Source organism: Micropterus salmoides, unplaced genomic scaffold, assembly GCF_014851395.1.
Source record: "Micropterus salmoides isolate LMB-PRFRI ecotype aquatic unplaced genomic scaffold, ASM1485139v1 Ms_hic_scaffold_14, whole genome shotgun sequence".
Classification (NCBI taxonomy): Eukaryota; Metazoa; Chordata; class Actinopteri; order Centrarchiformes; family Centrarchidae; genus Micropterus; species Micropterus salmoides.
In genome coordinates, this window is record NW_024040485.1 from 12185089 (window position 1) to 12205579 (window position 20491).

At 40.7% G+C, this 20491-nt stretch overlaps 1 protein-coding gene across 7 annotated transcripts in view; it reads left to right on the forward strand.

Moving 5' to 3' along the window:
* The window catches only part of pde1cb (phosphodiesterase 1C, calmodulin-dependent b), a 120003-nt gene that overhangs the window by 47003 nt on the left and 52509 nt on the right, over positions 1-20491 (forward strand). For 4 of the 7 annotated variants that reach the window (XM_038717700.1, XM_038717699.1, XM_038717702.1 and 1 more), the window contains one exon: positions 862-888. The exons of the other annotated variants lie outside the window; for them this stretch is intronic. In XM_038717700.1, coding sequence (XP_038573628.1) covers positions 862-888 — 27 coding nt within the window. The remainder of the gene's footprint in view (positions 1-861; positions 889-20491) is intronic. 7 annotated transcript variants of the gene reach the window in all.

Here is a 20491-nt window from a genome sequence, read left to right on the forward strand (position 1 = left end):
TGAGGATACAGACACAGTGAGGATACACACAGTGAGGATACAAACGCAGTGAGGATAGAGATGCAGTGAGGATGCAGTGAAGATACAGACACAGTGAGGATACAGACGCAGTGAGGATACAGACACAGTGAGGATACAAACGCAGTGAGGATAGAGATGCAGTGAGGATGCAGTGAAGATACAGACACAGTGAGGATACAGATGCAGTGAGGATACAGACACAGTGAGGATACAGACGCAGTGAGGATGCAGTGAGGATACAGACGTTTCACACAGGGGAGGAGCATAACATAACATGGATCTATCTGTTTGTCTCTGTTAACAGAGACTCCAGTCTGAAGTGTAATTCATACACTTCACCTATAAACCACAGCACTGTAGAGTTTCCATACTCACACTCTCACTTGTCCACATGAGCTCTCTCTCTCTCTCTCTCTCTGCTGCTAGTCTGGATTCATGTGCCATTTAAATAGAAATGCACCAAGGTACAAGCGCACCTGGCTAAAACACACCCATGATTATTTAAGAGACTAAGTTCAATTTTTCATTTTTTCCCACCATTAAACTAGCAAAAGTGGATTCCTTCACCTAATCGAATTGGACCGATACTGAATTTCATTTAAACCTAGGAGAATACTTTAAGGGCGAGAACATTTTGGTGAATGCGACAAATCTCTAAAATCCCTTCCACATGCTCGGAGCGAATGTGTTCGTACGGGTGGTTCTTGCATGAGGCCCAATGTCTTTTATTTCTGTCTTTACATGTTAAGAATGTTAAGTAGAAAAATAAATCCAACAAAGATTACCAGAGTTACATTTCAATTAATGCCTTACTATCCTAATGTCTGTTTTCTCTGTCAGGCGCAAGTACAAGAAGACGTCCCAGAGGTAAGACTTGCTGCTGGGACCTCCATCCTTCTGCTCCTCATCCCTCTCTCATATTCTTCTGACCTTCTCCCCCTCCTGCTCTACTCTAATTATTGGATTTCCTACCTCTGCTCCTCCTACTCTCCTACATCAAAGGACCTCATCCTGGACCTTCTGCTCCCTGCTTTTTTCTCTCCTCATCATTCATTGTTAATTGTCTTGCAAAGCACTTTGTAACTCTTTGTCATGAAAGTGCAATTTGAATAAAAGTTATTGTTATCGCTATGATTATTATTATTATCATCACCTCTGTTCATCACTCTTAGCTGAACAAGTGAAACACACTTTTTCACATGTGTATGCATTCACAAATACTCTTTCTATTACTTGCGCTTTGTCTCTTGTGTCAACTCATCATCATTACCAGACAACTGGCACCCTAATGGATAGAAATTATGGGACCGCAGACATCATCTCACAAAACTTGAAAGCTTGACGAATAACTTGAGCGCCGTGCATGTTATCTTCTTTATTATGAAACTTTCATTTGTTTAGTTCTGTCGGAGATGCTCAGGGGAAATCAGGTCCTCTATTAACTAGAACTTGAATGCATTTATTTACAATCCCAAAAGCAGGGATTAATTAATGCGGCTGGATGAGTGGGTAATATAGATTTAAGTATCATTTGTTAAAGATGTTTCTGCATCGATCTGAAACATGCAATCAGTATCCTTCACCATTCATTTAATTTTCCCCAGGCATATTTTATAGCTTTAGCTCCCAGGAGACCTTGTAAAACTGTAAAATGTTTTATATTCCAATATTTTGTGTACCGTCCGATTTAGAAATCAAACTAGCCAGGTGTTTTTGTTGTAAGTGGTTAAACCTCCCAGCTCTAAGATCATATTCTTACCTACTGGATATCCAAGTCCTGCCAAAACTTTCACTTTTTGTACCTTCCACATTCTACTTTATGAATGAATCAATGAATTGTATTCATGTTTCACTATTATTACATTGAGATGCTTATATGTGGAAAAAGAAATTAAATATACAGGTATAGCAAAATTCAGACCAATGCTTTGACAGTAAACACATGCTGTAGACCAGTGGTTCCTAACCTCTTTTGTCTCACGTACTCCCACAGCCCTATCATATGGTACCTCTTTATACCCTTTGATAGATGGGATGGCTTAATGGTATTGTTCAATGGTATCATTTAGTAGTTTGCATTTGTACTATTGCTGTTTAGAGTGACATATTTACACTATCTTTTGGCTTTTGTTGCCTTCTTTCAGACTAGTTTTTTGCAGCCTTAATTAACTTACAATTGACTCAGTTGGTGGAAAACTGAGGCATGTCTTGTGCAGACTACCATAGTGGGTAAATTATTGTGATAAAAATGATAAAGATCAGCATTACACAAATGTGTAATCTTACTTCTGTCGTGTTGCCTTTTTTCCTAAGCACAAATATGTAGATATCATCAAATCATATTTATATTTTATACTCAGCTTAACAAATGTTCCATGTAGAGTACTATCAAAAGACCAAATCCCATGAAAAGACCGAAACCAACAATGCATTTTGTGTCTCTTAATAATTTCTGACTTTACTACCACGTTTGTGGAACTCATTTGCCATATTGGAGATGTAAATCTTAAAAAATAAGTCACAAATATATTGTACATTTTTCAGGAACAATTTTATACGTTGCTTGATACACATTTCTCTAGCGAGTATTTCCATCAGCAGTGCCCATGTTCATCATTATAATGTCACATATCACAACAGTGTGGCTCATTGATTGTTTTTAATATGGCTATGGCACAGAAGAATAAGCTATGCCAGTCTTTTGCTACACAGTCACTACTTGTTTGTAGGATGAACACGTTGGGTTTTTATCATGGGATTTAGACAAAAAATGTAGCCTATCACCTTTATCCTTCAAGGGTAACATGGATGGTAATGTGCCTGACAACGCAGTATTTTCTCAGTGTTCTCAGTGTTAATTTAATATATCTTTCAACCATTTGTTTCTAATTTTGCAATTTTCAATGAACAGCCTTTTAGAATAACTAAAGAAAGTATATTTCTACATACAATACACCACTTCTCTTTGCACCAGTTAAATCAACATATGGTCTGGTTACAATCCCGAGAATGCATTGGCATAAATTGTGTTAACAACAATTTCAGTAAATAGGGAACTGTAACTGCTACAGAAATGAAGCTCAAAACAAAAATAGGTTGCCAAAGCCTCTAATGTGGTTTCATGGCATTTTCCTGTGAACTGTGGGATTGCCGCACAGTTAGAGTAATTGAACGAAACTCTCCTCATGCTACTTATTGGCACAGTGGGTGGTTGTTTGGAGTGGTATAGAGCTAGCTGTTGGAAACTCTCATTCTCTCTCTCTTTCTCTCTGTCTCTGTCTCTCTCTCTGTCTCTCTCACTCTCTCCGCTGGGTGGGTGATTTCCTGTGTGGAGGAGCCGGGTGATTGACAGCTCCATATGTGTCTGTATAATTATGGCTGGGCTAATTGGCAGAGAGGAACACTGGGACATTGTCATTACTGACACACCAGTACAACCACTCACACACGCAAATGAGGGAGAGGTAGCCCTCTTCACAGAGGGAGGGATGGAGGGATGGGAGAGAGAGTGTTTGTGTGGAATGGGAGTTGAGAGAGATGGAAGAAATGCTGTAAAGGAAGAAACGAGGGTCTGCGTAAGCCTTTGTTTGTGTGTTTTATGTTGGTGCGTTGGTGGTAGTCGGAAAACAGTTGGCCAGTTACTATTTTGGTTATTGTTTTTTGATCACATATTGTGCTCTGCACTCCTCTTTCAACAATTAACAATTTGCTGAGCCACACCCTTTTCAGATACTGTTGGTATGCCTGTCAAACTTTACATTCTCTCACAGCACAGATGCAGAATACAATAACAGTAGCAGATTTACCATTGAAATTCTTAGTAATGTTTGAAACAATGGGTCCATGATTTAGAGATGAGATAGACAAAAGCAGGCATCTTGATTCTAGCCTGCGACAGTTGATTACGCAAACTGTAATGGTGAGATTTTATCTGCTGTAGCTAGTTAGCTAAGTAGCATTAGCTCCATGAATTGCTTGAAAACGCAGTCTCTGGCTGACTTCCTTTAAAATAAGAACCCTGAAAAGAAGTCTTAAATATGCACTTGATGGCTACATACATGATATCATGCTCAAGGATTGATTTCCCAGCAAATAGTCATCATCCTAAGCATCCTAACTAGTTGATTAATCATGGGAAAAAATGTGAAAATAATAAAGAAACAGCATTATTCTTGCATTGCACTGTAGAGATAGTTAGCATTCAGACTATAAGAAAAAATAGATAAGGAAAAGTGTATCAGACTCTCCGGCAATGCAGTTCGATGGTTTTGCAACAGTTTTAGTAACTGTAATATTATTACTGTTTAGGAAATAGTAATCCCTAACACTACTAGTTACTGTGAAAAGTAATAATCCTGAATAACGTTTGGCCAACTGGTTACTGCGCAACACTGGTCATCAGTCATTGCGCGTACCTCCAGTAGAGTCCGGGATACCCAACCGCTACACAACGTTGTCTTTGGCAATAAAAGGACAAGGTGACCAAAGAGAAAACTGAGGAACGTGAACTACCCCAGCATAAGTGTATACTGATTGTGGATCATGTGTTTTTATTGTATGTTTACTTAAAATAGTTCAAATATGTTGAATTTACTTTTTTAATGAAACAATACAGTCATAATAAATGCATAAACAAGTAAAGACATTTTTGTTATGTTAACATTTGATTTTTTTAAAACTGGGAATCGATAAGCATAATTGAAATCGAAAAAATCGATGCTTTTTCTGTCACCGTACTTGGCCGATTCTGACAGGAAGTAATGCTAAATAGCCAGACATGCTAACTTTTGCAGCTTACATTAGAACAAAGTGTTTAATCCATTTCTTACCCTTTTGCTTTTGGTTTTGGAAAGGCAAAAAACAAAGACGCCGTCCTCCATGGTATCACTCTTACTACAGCCTCATGCACACCCCTTTAGCATGTGGGGAAACCAAAAGCTTGACAAACCTGCCATGCCTAGTTACGTTTGCTAAAGTGTGATTGGACAAGCACTTTGTCAGGGGATGGGTTTAGCAAACAGTCGATTCAAAATGTGTTATGGCTTTGACAAATCTCTGTTTAATCTTGTGCTTCTGATTGTGCCGGAGAGCAATTTAATTGGAACCACTTGCCAAGAAAAAAAGCACATTCTCTTATGTTTACAGAAAAGGCTTTGATCAGCCAAGCATCGCCACTTACAGTGATTATTCATCTACAAAGCAACAAGTAGATGGTTTGTTTATCTCTTTGTATTCCATGACAGGCCCTTGAATACTGCACTAAATGAAACAGGTTTTTACTTAAGCCAGTAGTGGTCAATTCTTGAAGCCTAGCTTTTAAAAGCTTTAAGGGTCTGATCCAGGCAAGCCTCCAGCCTTAAATGGCCTTATGTAGTCTGCCCAGTTGCCAGCTCTGTTGAGAGTGTGTGTGTTGTTTGTTTATGTGACAGTTTTGTCTCTCCCACTGCTGCTGTGTTTGTTCAGTTTGTAGCCTTGGAACCAATGCAGGAATACGTGTTTTCAACAGCCGTAATGACTCAAGCTGCTCAGGCATCTACAGCCTGGTCTCCTCCACTTTGCTCCGGTTAGACACTCAAACTGTGTAAGCATGTGTTTGTGCAGGCCAGACATTTTGAGATTTAGGGGCAGTGGCATTGTCTCTGTTTGTGTGTAGAGAATATATAGGTAGATATTGGTCCATGTATTATAGCATGACAGTAACTTCATAAAAAAAAAACATTTGCATAAAAATACCAACAGAGTGAATGAAGAAAATCACCACATTGACAGAGGGGAAAAAATGAGCAAGAGCAATGGATAGTCAGGCTGAGAGTCATGAGGGAAAATTTAACTCTTTTGTTAATGTCAGTAATCAGGGAGCAAATCTTCCAGGCACTGGCTGCTTTTCAAGAACAGCCCATTAGATGCCATTATCTGAGCCTCTCTGTCTCTCTTTTTTCTCTTGGCCATTTGTCATTCACCACAGCTATTGGGCTATTTATTGGAGATGATTAATTTGGGGCAACAATGCAATATTATTATTGGTTTCACGTTTGGATTAGCTGGCTACGGAACAAATACAACCATATCTCGTAAAACAAACTCGTCTCTTGAGAAATAAGGACCAGAATTTACAGCAGCAATATATATGATGATGTGCTCAGATAATTCATTAATGACGCATAATATTTATCAATTACAAAATAATAACTAGACAATTGCATTTCCTGCAGAAAGTGAGTGTGAATGCTGAAGCTAAAATGAACTTGCAAAACACTGCAGGAAATGCAGAAGAGGTGAAATCAAATGCCTGAAAAGTCTTGAAGCTAAATTGTATTGGATTGAAATGTTTAAGAATCTGAAAGCTTGATCAGAGTTTATAAAAAGCTGAAAGTTTTTACACTGTCAAAAAAAAGTTTAAATGAGTTAGTCAAAAGAATAAATGGAAGAAGGTAGTAAATAGATGAATCATAGCACACGTCCTCAAAAAGTGGAACATTTTGATATCGGAAGTGGTAAGTGAAATGGATGCAGAAGCATTAGAAATGAAGTTGAGAGATAGATAGACAGAGATAAAGATAGAGACAGGCAGTCAGATAGCATGAGACAGAGAGACATGTAGGCCTAGACAGTGAGTTAGACAGAGTGAGAGAGTCAAGAACCGAGAAAGACAGAGACAGACAGAAAGAGAGAGAAAGTGAAGGGAACCGAGAAAGACAGAGAAAGAGAAACAGACAGAGAAGGACAAACAGAATTAAAGCTGCAAGCAGCGTTGGGCGGGCCCTCGCACTTGTAAGCGCGTCCGCGCGTGAGCCGGCCGAGTTGCACATTCTGGAGTTCTGCCGGTGCGGCTGTGAATTTCCTACGCGTTTCCGACGCCGCATGAATGTACTATATGTCACTTCCTGTGTCCCCTATGTGGAGCTACATAGCACTTGCCGCTATGAATATAAATCGGTATTGACGTGTAGATGTCTGCGGGGTGGGAGAGTTATCAAGCACGTAAAGTTTGTTTCAGATGTGAACATGTACACTGAACAATAATGTACCCAAACAATAAAATAAATTCCTTTTATATTTCCCTGCCTTGTTGTTTATGTGTACATACAGAGGAAGAATGTGAGAACAGCACACATTTCATCGTTACTGTGTGTTAGAGCATGGGAGAACAGTGGATACTTTTAATACAGCCCACACCCCTAATACTGTGTAACTATAACAAGTAGAGAACAGAAGAAAAAGATGTTCTTTCTTTACAACTGTCTGCATAGCTTATTCATATTGTGTAATGAATGAAAATAAATAGGCCTACTAGGCTCCTCTCCACTTTGACATTTAAGATTAGCTCTTTTGATCCACCTTCATACACATGTGACATTACTGTACAACTTGAGAAAGGTGAGTTGTTTTCTGCTCCAGCCTGCCTAAAAGAAAAGCGTTTTGGGGATTAAATGGACTTTATTAGCTGCTGCAGTGCAGGATGAACTCAGAACAGACCCATTTCTCACCTTATTATTCTAAACCATGCAACGAAGAAGAAGAAATGCATAATAAATCCTGGGACAAAATCTGTCCACAAATACTGTACAGCATGTAGTCTAATGAACAAGACTCGTGTTATAGCTGACTTGGGCAGTGAAATGTTTAATTTTTTTAATTCATGTGGTCATAGTTGTCCACAACTCAAATCAGAATATATGAAGAAATGTTTTATACCACCTCAAGAAGGCTTCCTATCAGAAAGGTAGGAAGGTATTTCAAATGTACAACTGCAGTCCTGAAATCTAAGTAAAGTAATTTCCCTGACATTTTTGTGTTACTTTACTTTTAATAGACGCATGTAACAGGTTTTATACTTCCTGTGAGTATAATCCAATCAATCTTATTTTCATACTGTATATCCGATGTGTAATTTGATAAATTGTGTTGTATGTCAGAGAAGACTCTGACTGCAACATGCGTCTTTGTAAAGAGAGAAACGGACAGAAAAAGTCTCTAACTCTGCCTGTCAGCTCGCTCTGCTCCGTTAAAACTGAATTTACCATACAGAATTGAATACGAGTGCACTCCAGATTTAGCTGCAGCCAGCTGACCGTGTGCTTCTCCCTATACCGCAGTTCTGTGTCCATGCATGCAGCAAACTGAAAGCACTGTCTGTCGGAGCGTCTACGTGAAAAGAGAAGGAAGAAATTGCTGGTAGTATTGTCTTCAGAGTTGTTAAACACCTCAGCGCACTGAAGGAAGCCATCTGACTGTGTGAGGGGCAAGATCGTTGATTCTGCAGGTAGAGTAGGAGCTCTCCTGTCTGACTGGTCCACCAATAGCAGAGAAGATGACCCCTTGAGACACAGCCCCTCCTCATTTGCATAATGAGACAGAAATTTAAAAAGGACAGGCAGAAATAAATACCATGGGTGAAAATAAATAAGGTAGAAAAATACAAAGGAAGAATAAAACAGACAAAAATATTAAAACACACACATAAATAAATACATTAAAAAAATTAGTAATAAATAAAGTTGAAGATTATAACAGAGAATAAATAAATAATGTAATTATAACAAAGGTGAATAAGTAAAGGAACTAATTAAAATATATACATTTATGTCTCCTTGTATAATTTAATTACTGCCAACATTTATTTATTTACTTTATTTTTTTGTGTATTTAATTGGAAGCTTATTTTTATTGAGCATTTATTTATTTCTGTATTTATTTCTGACTGTGTCAGGATCGGTCCTCCATAGAGGGGTGGGAGAGTTATCAAGCACGTAAAGTTTGGTTCAGATGTGAGCATGTACACTGAAGTTACAACAACTTCCTGTGTCATGGCGAAGACTTGATCTCTGACGCCACGCCACGGACACACCCATTGACGAAAACTCGCAAATAGCACAACTTTTCATCTTCAATGCCTTTAGAAGGCACAGCACAAATTTGAAGTCGGTCGGACTAAATCCCTAGGAGGAGTTCGTTAAAGTACGAAGTGTGTAAATCATCCAAAATTTGACGTAAAATTCAAAATGGCCGACTTCCTGTTGATTTTAGGGCATCGCTCCAAGAGGCTTTTTTGTGCGTCTGGACAAGATACACGTACCACAGAAAATTCGTGCACGTAGGTAAAACGTGCGGCGGGGGCTGCTTCGTTAAAAGTCACTTCCTGTTGCCAGTAGGTGGCGCTATGACTGTCTGTGAATGTCAGCATGTACATGTGTTCAGGGCGGGACTCTCATCCTACATGTACAGTTTGGTCCAGATGTGAGCATGTACACTGAAGTTACGACAACTTCCGTGTCATGGCGAAGAGCTGATCTTTGACGCCACGTCACGGACACGCCCATTGACGAAAACTTGCAAATAGCACAACTTTTCATCTTCAATGCCTTTAGAAGGCACAGCACAAATTTGAGGTCGGTCGGACTAAATCCCTAGGAGGAGTTCGTTAAAGTACGAAGTGTGTAAATCATCCAAAATTTGACGTAAAATTCAAAATGGCCGACTTCCTGTTGATTTTAGGGCATCGCTCCAAGAGGCTTTTTTGTGCGTCTGGACAAGATACACGTACCACAGAAAATTCGTGCACGTAGGTAAAACGTGCGGCGGGGGCTGCTTCGTTAAAAGTCACTTCCTGTTGCCAGCAGGTGGCGCTATGACTGTCTGTGAATGTCAGCATGTACATGTGTTCAGGGCGGGACTCTCATCCTACATGTACAGTTTGGTCCAGATGTGAGCATGTACACTGAAGTTACGACAACTTCCGTGTCATGGCGAAGAGCTGATCTTTGACGCCACGCCACGGACACGCCCATTGACGAAAACTTGCAAATAGCACAACTTTTCATCTTCAATGCCTTTAGAAGGCACAGCACAAATTTGAGGTCGGTCGGACTAAATCCCTAGGAGGAGTTCGTTAAAGTACGAAGTGTGTAAATCATCCAAAATTTGACGTAAAATTCAAAATGGCCGACTTCCTGTTGATTTTAGGCTATGGCTCCAAGAGGCTTTTTTGTGCGTCTGGACATGATACACGTACCACAGAAAATTCGTGCACGTAGGTGAAACGTGCGGCGGGGGCTGCTTCGTTAAAGGTCACTTTCTGTTGCCAGCAGGTGGCGCTATGACTGTGGGTGAATGTCGGCATGTACATGTGTTCAGGGCGGGACTCTCATCCTACATGTACAGTTTGGTCCAGATGTGAGCATGTACACTGAAGTTACAACAACTTCCTGTTTCATTGCGAATCATCGACGCCACGGACACGCCCATTGACGAAAACTCGCAAATAGCACAACTTTTCATCGTCAATGCCTTTAGAAGGCACAGCAGAAATTTGACGTGATCCGACTAAATCCCTAGGAGGAGTTCGTTAAAGTACGAAGTGTGTAAATCATCCAAAAATGGCCATAAAATTCAAAATGGCCGACTTCCTGTTGACTTTAGGCTATGGGTTCTTGAGGCTTTTTTGTGCGTCTTGATACGATACATGTCCCCAGAAAATTTCGTACATGTAGGTTGAACGTGAACGAGGGGCTAATCATTTCCAATTTTCAAGGTGGCGCTAGCGAGTCATTTTGCCACGCCCATGTGCGAAACTTGTAGAATACGAAATTTTTCACCGGTTCTGACATGTTTGCAAATTTTGGTGAGTTTTCGAGTATGTTTAGGCCATGTCATTTGGGCCTACTTTGCAGAAAAAAAAAAAAAAAAAAAAAAAAATTAAAGCTGCAAGCAGCGTTGGGCGGGCCCTCGCACTTGTAAGCGCGTCCGCGTGTGAGCCGGCCGAGTTGCACATTCTGGAGCTCTGCCGGTGCGGCTGTGAATTTCCTACGCGGTTATGTCGCCGCATGAAGGTGCTATATGTCACTTCCTGTGTCCCCTATGTGGAGCTACATAGCACTTGCCGCTATGAATATAAATCGGTATTGACGTGTAGATGTCTGGGGGTCAGAGAGTTATCAAGCACGCAAAGTTTGGTTCAGATGTGAGCATGTACACTGAACAATAATGTACCCAAACAATAAAATAAATTCCTTTTATATTTCCCTGCCTTGTTGTTTATGTGTACATACAGAGGAAGAATGTGATAACAGCACACATTTCATCGTTACTGTGTGCTGTACCGCAGTTCTGTGTCCATGCATGCAGCAAACTGAAAGCACTGTCTGTCGGAGCGTCTACGTGAAAAGAGAAGGAAGACATGGCTGGTAGTGTCTTCAGAGTTGTTAAACACCTCAGCGCACTGAAGGAAGCCATCTGACTGTGTGAGGGGCAAGATCGTTGATGTCTGCAGGCAGAGTAGGAGCTCTCCTGTCTGACTGGTCCACCATAGCAGAGAAGATGACCCCTTGAGACACAGCCCCTCCTCATTTGCATAGTGAGGCAGAAATGCATACAAAAATTTAAGACAGGCAGAAATAAATACCATGGGTGAAAATAAATAAGGTAAATAAATACAAAGGAAGAATAAAACAGACAAAAATATTAAAACACACACATAAATAAATACATTAAAAAAATTAGTAATAAATAAAGTTGAATAAACAAATAAGGTAATTATAACAAAGGTGAATAAGTAAAGGCACTAATTAAAATATATACATTTATGTCTCCTTGTATAATTTAATTACTACCTACATTTATTTATTTACTTTATTTTTTTGTGTATTTAATTGGATGCTTATTTATTTATTGAGCATTTATTTATTTCTGTATTTATTTCTGACTGTGTCAGGATCGGTCCTCCATAGCGGGGTGGGAGAGTTATCAAGCACGTAAAGTTTGGTTCAGATGTGAGCATGTACACTGAAGTTACAACAACTTCCTGTGTCATGGCGAAGACTTGATCTCTGACGCCACGCCACGGACACACCCATTGACGAAAACTCGCAAATAGCACAACTTTTCATCTTCAATGCCTTTAGAAGGCACAGCACAAATTTGAAGTCGGTCGGACTAAATCCCTAGGAGGAGTTCGTTAAAGTACGAAGTGTGTAAATCATCCAAAATTTGACGTAAAATTCAAAATGGCCGACTTCCTGTTGATTTTAGGGCATCGCTCCAAGAGGCTTTTTTGTGCGTCTGGACAAGATACACGTACCACAGAAAATTCGTGCACGTAGGTAAAACGTGCGGCGGGGGCTGCTTCGTTAAAAGTCACTTCCTGTTGCCAGTAGGTGGCGCTATGACTGTCTGTGAATGTCAGCATGTACATGTGTTCAGGGCGGGACTCTCATCCTACATGTACAGTTTGGTCCAGATGTGAGCATGTACACTGAAGTTACGACAACTTCCGTGTCATGGCGAAGAGCTGATCTTTGACGCCACGTCACGGACACGCCCATTGACGAAAACTTGCAAATAGCACAACTTTTCATCTTCAATGCCTTTAGAAGGCACAGCACAAATTTGAGGTCGGTCGGACTAAATCCCTAGGAGGAGTTCGTTAAAGTACGAAGTGTGTAAATCATCCAAAATTTGACGTAAAATTCAAAATGGCCGACTTCCTGTTGATTTTAGGGCATCGCTCCAAGAGGCTTTTTTGTGCGTCTGGACAAGATACACGTACCACAGAAAATTCGTGCACGTAGGTAAAACGTGCGGCGGGGGCTGCTTCGTTAAAAGTCACTTCCTGTTGCCAGCAGGTGGCGCTATGACTGTCTGTGAATGTCAGCATGTACATGTGTTCAGGGCGGGACTCTCATCCTACATGTACAGTTTGGTCCAGATGTGAGCATGTACACTGAAGTTACGACAACTTCCGTGTCATGGCGAAGAGCTGATCTTTGACGCCACGCCACGGACACGCCCATTGACGAAAACTTGCAAATAGCACAACTTTTCATCTTCAATGCCTTTAGAAGGCACAGCACAAATTTGAGGTCGGTCGGACTAAATCCCTAGGAGGAGTTCGTTAAAGTACGAAGTGTGTAAATCATCCAAAATTTGACGTAAAATTCAAAATGGCCGACTTCCTGTTGATTTTAGGCTATGGCTCCAAGAGGCTTTTTTGTGCGTCTGGACAGATACACGTACCACAGAAAATTCGTGCACGTAGGTGAAACGTGCGGCGGGGGCTGCTTCGTTAAAGGTCACTTTCTGTTGCCAGCAGGTGGCGCTATGACTGTGGGTGAATGTCGGCATGTACATGTGTTCAGGGCGGGACTCTCATCCTACATGTACAGTTTGGTCCAGATGTGAGCATGTACACTGAAGTTACAACAACTTCCTGTTTCATTGCGAATCATCGACGCCACGGACACGCCCATTGACGAAAACTCGCAAATAGCACAACTTTTCATCGTCAATGCCTTTAGAAGGCACAGCAGAAATTTGACGTCGATCCGACTAAATCCCTAGGAGGAGTTCGTTAAAGTACGAAGTGTGTAAATCATCCAAAAATGGCCATAAAATTCAAAATGGCCGACTTCCTGTTGACTTTAGGCTATGGGTTCTTGAGGCTTTTTTGTGCGTCTTGATACGATACATGTCCCCAGAAAATTTCGTACATGTAGGTTGAACGTGAACGAGGGGCTAATCATTTCCAATTTTCAAGGTGGCGCTAGCGAGTCATTTTGCCACGCCCATGTGCGAAACTTGTAGAATACGAAATTTTTCACCGGTTCTGACATGTTTGCAAATTTTGGTGAGTTTTCGAGTATGTTTAGGCCATGTCATTTGGGCCTACTTTGCAGAAAAAAAAAAAAAAAAAAAAAAAAAAAAAAAAAAAAAAAAATATAATCCGAGCAGATTCAATAGGGACCTCGCACGGTCGTGCTCGGGCCCTAAAAAATATAATCCGAGCAGATTCAATAGGGACCTCGCACGGTCGTGCTCGGGCCCTAAAAAGAGACATAGAAAGAAAGAGACAGACAGAGATGAAGACAAGAGAGGCAGGCACTCATGTAACATGAGACAGAGAGACAGACCGACAAACAGAGAGCCAGATAAAGACAGTCACACAGAGATGGAGACAGACAGAGACGCAGGCAGTCAGACAATTTTAGACAGACAGTGAGAAAGAGAGACAGGTTTGCACTGAGATAGAGAGACAGTGAGACAGGTAGACAGAGAGACAGGTAAGCAGTGAGACAGAGAGACAGTAGTAGTAGAAGCAGTATAATTTGTGGTAGTAGTTTTAGCAGCTGTTGTAGTAACTACTGTATTACTAGTAGTTCTAATTGTGGTAGGAATAGTTTGTATGCAGTACAGTGAAGTTCAGTCAAAAATAGCTCAACGTCTGTCCACCAATCAGAACGCAGGACCAAGTGTGTGTGTGTGTGAGAGAGAGAATGTGTGTGTGTGTGTGTGTGTATTGTGTCTGTCAATGTATTAATGTGTGTCAGTCTCAGTATAATATAGTTACAGTATTAGAAGCAGTAGTCTGTATGCAGTACAGTGAAGTTCATTCAAAAAATAGCTCGTCTGTCCTCCAATCAAAACAGAGGACCAAGTAATTTGATCTTTAGACAGCTAATTAACAGCACTCCCATTCAGAAAACAAATTGAGGGCTGTGTGTGTTTGTGTGTCTGTGTGTTACTTTGTGTGTGTCACTATGTGTCCTAATATGAGAGACCCAACTGTTCCCAATGAGACCCAACTGTTCCCAATGACAAGAACAGTGTGTGTGTGTGTGTGTGTGTGTGTGTGTGTGTGTATTGTGTCAATGTATTATGTGTGTCAGTCTCAGTATAATACAGTGCAGTGAAGAGGAAGCAGTCCACCAATCAGAGGACCAAGGTATTTTATCTTCCCTCTGCTAATTAGCATTGCCTAGGTAACCAGCTATCCCATACAGAGAGTGGGACAATCTCTGTGAAACTTTCCGTCAAACAAACCTCCACAGAGACTAAACTTTAGGTCGTATCGGCAAAATGACCTGACCAACAGTAGCAGAAGGCATTTGTGAACAAGTTGATATATTTTTCGTATGGATAAAGTAAAAAAAAAAAAAGAGCTCTTCAGCAAGTTAAATAACTGGTATGTCTGCTTTGGTCAAGAAATTTTGATGAGAATTTATAATGGCTGCCAATGGAGGAGTTGTCTGTCACTCTTGTGCTTTTTAGAGACAAATCTATAAGTCCGAGGAATTTAAAAAGCCCATGTGATGAACCACAAGTAGATTTACTACGTTTCTGGGGTAAAATGATGCATGCCGAGTTAAAATTGTGGTCAGGACAGCGAGTTTAAGAGAAAAAGACAATTTTCCAAGCCTGCTTCTAGTGATGATGTCACGCACTCTAAAGCTTGATTTATACTCTTGTGTAGGGTCTACGTACGTAGCTACGCCGTAGGCTACGCACGTAGCTATGCACTTATACTTGTGCGTTGGTGCCTCTGTCATTCTGCAATTACACCCACAAATGCTAATCGGCAGTAGCACTAGAAGTCACTGTGTTGACTTTTGCCGGCTGAGCAGGCTAACTTCCAGTTTAGCCCTCCACTAATGTTAATGGGGGTAAAATTGTATACGTGCAGCTGGTGTAGTTGGTGTAGCTCAGAGACATAACAGAATATTAATATTTTTAAAAAGTATAAAAGGTAGACACAAGTTGTATACAAGCACACATGTCCTTAAAGAGCTGAACATTTTAGAAGTTGAATGTTTTTTGTAGGATAACAATAGTGTGAATGCTGCCTCAGCATTTACACTAATTAGGAGCTGTTGTTTGAAGTTTCCATCAATTAGTAGGTTTCTACAAGGAGCCAAAGTCGATCTCTTCTTCTCCAAAACAAATACACCAGCTGATTACAACAGATAATAAAGCTCGTTAAAATTCATGTTCCTCTGACGCTCAGGTGGACACAAATGTCAGTTCTGCCAGCTGATCAGCAGCTCCTGTCGACTCTTGTCTTCCAAAGTTTTGCGATTTTATGTTTGTGTTGCTTTCTCTGTGCTGGAGTTATTTTATGAACTTGATGGCTTTATCTAGTTTGTTATTAAAGTTGTAATGAAATTTATCATGTGTCTTTCCATTTTACTCCCACACAAAAAAGTTGTTTTCAATAGTCAGGCATAGCCTATAGTTTTTCATTATATTCCAATCAAATCTGATGTTCATTTATAAATTTCGCTCATGGATCCATTGCTTGGTATGGCGTATATGTCAGCAGGATAATTTGTCTAATCTTCCCTAAAAGTCCTGGGTACTTTTGGTGGAAATACGGCTTATGTCGAATGATTAACTCTCAAGCCTATTTTTCAATTAAGTCTCTCCTGATTGATTTTTTTTTTTTTTATAGTTTATCCCAATAAATTTTTTCTTAATGTCCTAGGCTTAGTCCAGCTAATGAGTAAGCTAAAGTAAGCTTTTCACCTGGCTAACTTAAATGCATTGTACTCGATTAGCCAACTCTTAAAATCTCAAAAACTAAAAAATCAATTTCTGCTTTTTTATTTTACTAAACAAATTATGGCATGGAGTAGAAGAAGTAGTATCATTACCAGCTAGGACAGATTATTTCACTAAATATACATAAGGAAATATGATGTAAATGATAGTTTCCAAGGGCTAGTTGAAGAGAAATGTTTTGTTATTTAGTCTAAAGCTGATGATACACGGGGCAACTTTTCGAGCAATGTTGCTGGGCAGTCTTGCTGGTGGCAAGGCTGACTATGTTTTGAACGGATAGCAGCGAGGCAGGGCAATGTGGCGGGGCGGCGGGTTGGGGAATTACTGTAGTAATGTTTATTCATTACCACTGATGGCAACAATGCCCAGCACCATTGCTCTAAAAGTTGCTCTGTGTATCATCAGTTTTACTGTAGCTGTAAATGAATTGCCACCTACAGTACTTACTCATTGTCTTGTACATCCGAGGAGTAAACCAGCCAGACTGAGTATCTACAGTAGCTTGATCAGTAAAGCTTGTTATCATATCAAACAAGAGGCGTCAATTCCTCATTGGGTCCATGGCTGTGGAGTACACAATATCCATACTCAAGTAGTCCACAGCTTCCTGTTCTTCTCCGTCTCTCACGTCCACTTCTGCCTCAACAACCTGGCTTGACTAGACAATGCCATATGGAGAGAGGTAGAGAATTTTACAATTCGTTGGTTGGGACATTAACATAATTTTAAATTCAGATCCAGAAATTGTTGGAATTCCCTGACAAATATGCAAACACCACACTGTTAATGACCAAATAGTTAATAGTTATATTAATAGTTATAATAGTTATTCAGTTAATGCATGGAGCTGTTTCATCTTCATCAAACCCTAAGCCTTATAATTTGAATAATAATATTATAGGACAGGAACTTAGGTCACTCACTGATAGCCATGCTATTTGACTGAGTGAGCAGCAGCAGTAGCTGACAGTCTGATTTGATGATAGTGTTATGATTATGTTATCTTATCTTTTTTATCATCGTCATTAATTGTTTAATCATCATTCATTGTCGTCATCATGGCATGGCACACACTACTTCCCTGCACCTTCCTCACCACTCCTCCTTTCGCCTCTTGCTGCATAGCAGCTACTGCTGTTGCCATGGATGTTTGGCTCTGAGCCAGAGCCACAGCATCTGACCGAGTCGCAGAGAGGACAACGGGGATGTGATGTGGCCGGCCTATTGTCATTAGAGAAAATGAACCAATGGGCTACTTCCCCTGCTTTATGGAAATTAAATAATCAAATACATATGGTCATACGACCGGCCCCCAAGGGGTATGCCAGATTAGTCCCACGTTGTGGTGATGAGTTGCGGCTGGTTTTTGGGTGTGTATCCATGTCTATCCCTGTTTAAGTCCACATTTTGTTTGTAATACAGCCCAATGTTACATCTTTTCAACATCTCACTGTCTGAGGAGAGGGTTCCCACCTGCTTGAAGACAGACACCATCATTCCTGTACCTAAAATGTTTGCAGTGTCGAATCTGAACGATTACTGCCCTGTGGCTCTCACCCCCATTCTGATGAAGTGCTTTGAGAAACTGGTTCTTCAGCACATAAAGAACAACATCCCAGCCAGCCTGGACTCTCACCAGTTTGCTTTCAGAACCAACAGATCCACAGAGGATGCCATCTCCACTACCCTCTACTCAGCCCTTACACACCTTGAGAAAAACAGCATCTACATCAGAATGCTGTTTGTGGATTTCAGCTCAGCATTCAATACAATCTCCCCATGAAACTTATCAGCAAACTCATCACTCTGGGTTTAAATACAACACTCTGCAACTGGATATTGGACTTCCTCACAAACAGACCCCAGTCAGTTCGGTGGACACACCTCCTTCACCCTATTGCTCAACACCAGAGCCCCTCTGGACTGTGTGATCCACCCCCTCCTGTTCATGATGTACACCCATGACTGCATCCTGAAACATGGAGAGAACTCTGTTGTGAAGTCTGTGATTGACAACACCATCATCAGCGAGATTTCAAACTTGAAGGCCAAATTCTCACACCAATTTCTTGTCAGTTTTTACAGAGGAGCAATAGAAAGCATCCTGACTGGAAACATCTCAAACTGGCAATGGGAAGTGCACGGCCCAGGACCGGAGAGCCCTGCAGCGGGTGATTAAAACTGCTCAGATGATCATTGGTACCCATCTCCCGAGCATCAGTGATATCAGTGAGGTGAGCTGCCTATGCAGAGCCCAAAGGATACAAAAGGACAGTACCCACCCAGCCACAGCCTGTTCACCCTGCTGCCTTCTGGGAAGAGATATAGAAGTTTCTGCTGCCTCATCACCAGACTGCAGAACAGCTTTTTCCCCCAAGCTATCAGACTCTTAAACTCTAATTCATCCTCAGCACTGCTCCACAGTTTATTTCTGTTCACCTTTTTTTTTTTTTTACAATTTTTTAAATTGATTCTATTAATGTTATTGTCTTTGCAGAAGGGAGTTACATAACGGAATTTCCCTCTATAACTTATTATATTGTGACAGTAAACTTACCAATGCAGCAGGAAACCTATTGTTTTTCATTTTTGTAAAACTTCTACTTTTGGCTTTTTTGGGGTGTAATTTTTCATTTGATTTTGTTGCTGTGGTTTACAGCACAAAAACACTGATGATTATGCCTCTCTTGCTGTTTCTTTTTTCCTTCGATCACTCTGCCCCTCCTCCCTCCCTTCACCCCATCTCCTCTCTCATACTACCTGATGTTTGCAGGGGTAATTGCCCTGCTCAAATGAATCTCCAAGCTTTGGCTAATTACATTCTTCTCAACCAATCTTTTTTCTTCTTTTTACCCTTTTTCTTTCCCTCCACCTCCAGGTGCTCCTTTCTTTTAACTGCCTCAGTTAGCATGATTCACTCTGGAGCTTTCTAAACCACACAGGTGCAGAGAGACGCCCTTTAGTTTGTGCATCAGCACGCATGCACAAACAAAAAACATATGCATGCTCATTGTCTGATATACAATAGCTGCACACAAGCAACTTTTTCAAGACGTGCAACATGCACACATATTGACAAACAGCTGCCTGTATATTTTAAAGTGTCATATACAAACAGTACCCCTCAGTAGCTACATACAATGAGGCAAATCACTTAAATTGTTTTTTTTCTTCTTTTTTATCTTAAAGTGACATCATAAGAGGCATAGTGCGTGCACAAGTACTACATTTTCATTCTGCGACAAAGGGCTTTCACACTGATTATTTTCTCCCTCTTTGCCTACTTAAGAATAACATTATTATTATAAGTGTATTGCTAGTCTGAAGATTGATTACAAAGCCTAAATGATAGGCTATCTTAAGTTGAGGCTACAGCGGAGATGAGAACATAAACGTCACAGATTTTGGGCCAGCCCGGCTCACAAGGCTTCCCCTTCCTGCCGCCTGCAGCAGATAATATTGCAGATTTATGGTACAGATTGTCTCTTAATCTGGTTGTTTATATCCACCCTTCCGCCCAAACCCCCTGCCTCTCCTTCCCACCTCTACCCTGGTCCCTGCTGGGTGTTTGTCCAAAGGGTATTACCCCAGGGCGGAGGCAGGTTGATGGAGAGATGCAGGAATGTGTAACTATTTTATTATTTAATATATTTTGTGTATTTTAGAGAGAGAGAGAGAAAATATTTGGTCACACTGTGTGAGAATGATGCCGTGTGCATCCTTTAGTGTTTTGTATTGCATCCTGAATGTGTGTACTCATGTGTGATGCCCAGCAGCCATCTGTGTGTGTGTATGTGTGTGAGTGCTTTATGTGTTTTTCTTTCCATTCAGCTATCACCTCACCTCATTCCTCTCCAGCTAACCCAGTCATTGTGGTCCAGTGGGGTCGCAGACATTACATAGTGTATTGTTTTGTAGACTACAATCTCTGTTATATATACCATTGTGAAAGACGCAGTCTTCCAAATTGACCATTCTTGATAAAGCAGGAGCTGGATAAAGCCAGAAAGAATGCATGAGATTTATCTAGGCAATGTTTATGTATATTAAGTTTTCCAATCCTATGGAAGTTGGCTGTTGGAGAATTTCACTACCGAGTGAATGAGTCTTGCATGACCAGAACTTGGAAAAAGTCAACCAG